Source organism: Cupressus sempervirens, chromosome 5 (assembly GCF_028749045.1).
Source record: "Cupressus sempervirens isolate cs-2001-9-10 chromosome 5, ASM2874904v1, whole genome shotgun sequence".
Taxonomy (NCBI): Eukaryota; Viridiplantae; Streptophyta; class Pinopsida; order Cupressales; family Cupressaceae; genus Cupressus; species Cupressus sempervirens.
In genome coordinates, this window is record NC_143122.1 from 974,799,038 (window position 1) to 974,803,267 (window position 4,230).

General features: G+C 39.5%; 1 protein-coding gene across 1 annotated transcript; it reads left to right on the forward strand.

Annotated features, from left to right (window-relative positions):
• Nucleotides 1–509: 509 nt before the first annotated feature.
• LOC149559202 (disease resistance protein RPS5-like) lies at nucleotides 510–3,979 on the forward strand. Its single transcript, XM_089833125.1, has 2 exons — nucleotides 510–1,152; nucleotides 1,491–3,979. Exons 1-2 carry the CDS (start codon nucleotides 626–628, stop codon nucleotides 3,973–3,975), a joined length of 3,012 nt encoding a protein of 1,003 aa, XP_089689251.1. The 5' UTR covers nucleotides 510–625; the 3' UTR covers nucleotides 3,976–3,979.
• Nucleotides 3,980–4,230: the final 251 nt, after the last annotated feature.

Sequence of the window (4,230 nt, forward strand, 5' to 3'; positions counted from 1 at the left end):
TCCCCCGCTCGACAGGATCAATGTCAATGTGGACTTCACATACCGTGTGATCGATTTGTGGTCGGTATATATATCATTGGTTAAGGGTCAAGAAAAAAATACACTTTTAATATAGAATTCAAGATTCGGTGTTGTAAAATGCATAACTGAGGACCTAGCTAACATAATTATATTATATCAATTCACTTAGAAGGACAAATTTTAATACACTAATGTAAACATGGTAGTCTAAATATATAATCTAGTAGACCCTACTTTTAAGTGCGCAAGTGGAGAAACCGCAAGAATCCGACAATCTTGAGCGATCACGGGTTTGTAAAATTAGTATAATACTTACTACCACGTTCAAGCGATAATGGGCAAGATTGGGTGCAGCTATTATAATGTTTTATATCACGATCAAGTCTTTTCCACAGCATCATCACCTGGACAGAGCTTATATGGCACCGACCACTTGGAGTCATATTATTCTCCCTTCTTCGCATTTTTTTCAATGCACAAACCACATCACGCGCTTTCCTCACAAAGCGCGTCGCTTCTCTCTTTCTACCTTTTTATACGTGTTGTAATCTCTTTCACAGACCCACCTGCATTTTGTTTATTCCTGTGTTGAGTTCAGTTAGAGATGGAAGTTACAAATGCCTTCGAGGAAATTGCCCCTCCATCTGCATCTATACTCTCAGCCCCATTACATGATAATGAGCTCCCGTGGGGCATATTTATTAATCATCGTGGACCGGACGTGAAGAACACGCTGGCCAGAGCTATTCATTTTGCCCTTCAGAGCAGGGGTTTTAGGGTTTTCCTTGATGCCGAGGGTCTTCAGTTGGGAGACTTCTTTCCTGCAGCAGTCGAAGAAGCAATGCGTGGCGCTTCCCTACATGTACCGATATTCTCCCCCACATACGCACAATCCCCATGGTGTCTTGCCGAGCTGTCTTTTATACTCAAATCTGGCAAACCCATTATTCCTGTCTTCTACTGTGTTCGACCTACCGATCTGCGTTGGGTGGCTCAAGGAAAAGGTGTGTATGCGAGTGCTTTCTCTGACTACGAAGAAAACCATAGATACAGCTCTGAAAAGCTCCAGGAGTGGAAGATGGCACTCCACAAGGTCTCATTTTATAACGGGGCAATCATCAATAACAGAGAGTAAGCTTCTTAACTAATGTAATTGTTTCTCTACGTTATGATTTGAGTATCAATATTTCATATCACACTCTGCGGTTCATCCTATATTCTTTCTTTTCTAATTATCCTTCTTTAATTCTGATGATAGATTAAAGTATGATGACGATACTAAAACATGCACATAAATTACATAATAAATAGATTGAGGAATCTGGTAGTGTTAACATTGTTAATCTGCATAACTTTTATTATACTTCCCCTGTAATTCGATATTTCCATTTTCCATGTAAAGTAGATTGAGCATCACAGTTTAGGAGGGGTGCGTCTGTGTATTTAAAAACCATGTTTGAATGTGCCAGTGAGGAACAGACGATGTTGGAGAGTATTGTGAATCGAGCATTGGAAGTAATGAAAATGGTACCACTTCCATCGGCAACTTGTAACAAGAAGTATATTGAGGAGCCACTCGTTTTGGGACAAGATTCTGCATCATACAGAGCCATGGAGCTGATCTATTCACAGCAGCACAAAAACTTATGTCGTTTGGGCATAGTTGGGAAGGGCGGGGCTGGCAAGACTCTTCTGCTCAAACGAATCTTCAACAGTGACCAGGTACAGAGTCTCTTTTGCAATGACTTGATGCTTTGGGTTACTGTTTCGCAAAACCCATCTTTCAGTGCTCTGAGAAACGATCTTGTCAAACAAATATCTCTGAAAGTAAACGAGAGATTGGATAGTACAGAGGAAGACCAAGTGAAAAGATGGTTGAATGAAACAATGCGAAAACACAAGTTTGCCCTGTTTCTAGATGATCTCTGGGAAACAAGTATTAGCCTCTTGTTAGAGGAGATGTGTGTGCCTCCCCTTCCACAACTCAAGTCCAACATCATCATTGCCACTTCTAGAAGTAAAAGTGTGCTCTCACGGTTGGGTGTTCCTCACTCATCCCTCATTGAAGTCCAAGATCTGACCGATGAGGACAGTTGGAGTTTGTTTTCTTTCCATGCTTTTCCACACAATGAAGGAGTTCTGCCCTCGGGCATTGACGAAGAAACAGCGAAGGGAGTGTGCAAGGAGTGTGGGGGGCTTCCGTTAGCTCTCAAAGTAATCGGGCATGCAATGGCAGGAATCACTAACACAGATGAATGGGAATTCGCACTGCAGAGGTTGCAGAACAAAGCTACACACTCTCTTTCAGGCACCCTTTTGAACAGGTTGAGACTAAGCTACGATGCTTTGGCGAACGTTGACAACTATGTCATTTCCCTGCAGTTGTGCTTCCTCTACCTTGCTGCTTTCTCAAAAGCCATAGTCATCAGTACTGAAGTTGCATCATTGTACTGGATTGGAGAAGGGTTGATCGTTGGGAAGAATCCTCTCAAAACTGGAGAGATATGCGTCAATCTGTTAGCAGACCGATGCCTTGTTGAACCACTTCGTAAGGATAATGATGGAAGAGTGATTGTCTTCATTGTACATGATGTTCTATATGATTTAGCACATCAAATTGCTGAGAAGGAAGAAAAATGCTTCTTTCAATCAGGCAGAGGGTTTCTTCAGATTGGACCCAATGACTGTTTAGAACATGTCAGAATTTCTTTGACTGGCACCGGGCTCACTAGAATTCCAAAGGGTTTCAGGGCTCCCTGCGCCCTGTCCTTGCTTCTTACTTGGAATCCTTCTTTGACAAAAATTCCAAAAGAGGTGATTCGGACTATGACTTCTCTCAAGGTCCTCGATTTGTCCAAAACTTCACTCCAATCGCTGCCGAAAAACATAGAATGTTTAAAGAATTTAGTTTGCCTCCGATTATTCTCTGTGCCAATCAAAAAGCTGCCGCCTTCTATTGCTACTCTGCAAAACCTTCAAATATTAGATCTTTATCGATCTGAGATCACAGAACTTCCAGCCGCCATTTCTAAGTTGACTAGCTTAAAACTTTTGGATGTTGGCTCATGTAAACATCTACAGCACTTGCCTTATGGGATATCACATCTTACGTCTCTAGAGTACCTGGCTGCTCATGGTTCATCAAATATAGGGTGGAATAATCATGGAAAAAATTGGCTTTCAATCAGTGATTTAGGTAACCTGCAACATCTCAAAAGGTTGGGGCTTGAAAACAACAGTGAAGTAATTCAAGAGGGAATGCTGGGAAGCATGAAGCAAATGGAGTCTCTGTATTTGCATCTCACAGATATGGAAAGACTACCTGAAGACATAACTTCGATGTCAAAATTGAAAAAACTTTGGTTATTGGGTCCCCAGTTACTCCGGATAGAAAATTCATTTTGTGTATTTCAACATCTCAGCTTCATGACTATTTTTAACTGCCGCATGCTGAAACAGCTACCCGCTTTGCACAAACTTCCCAATTTAAGGCAGCTCAACATAGTTAAGTGCCCCAATATAGAGAAGTTTCCAGAGGATTTTGGCAAGAGAGGAGGATTTCCTCAGCTCGAAATATTTTCAATGTTGGAGGTGGATAAGATAGAGCAGCTGCCAATAGTGGAAGAGGGAGCACTTTCTTCTCTTAGAACTTTGACAATAATGAAGTGTGAGGCATTAGAGAGATTACCACAATGTTACTGGAATTTGAAGAGTGTAGAGAAGATAAGAGTGTATGGTTGTCCAAAGGTTTTACTCATCATAGTAGAGGAAGAAAAATTTATCAAGACAAAAACAAAAGTGCAAACAATAACATTATCTACAATAGAGACACAGACATTAGAGGGGTGCTATTTTGATAAGTTTTACGGAAGTAACTTTTCTCAGTATAGAGAATTTTGGCATAACGAAATGTTTTTATTTTTGAATGATGTTAATGGATTTTATTTACTTTGAGTTATATCATTTAAAATAATGGTATCACAAATTTTTACCATTATGTTCAATGATACAAGTTTCATATTGTCTGGAAAATAAATATATGTAATTGTATAAATTTTATATTATTTGGGAATAATATATGTAATTGAGTGGGATGGAAGTTTGATTAATGTGTGTGTGTATACATATAAATTAGATAGCAATTTGTTTATTTTAACTTTTATTGTATTTAAAGTATTTTTTTAAAGTTAATTATTATAACTATTGAAA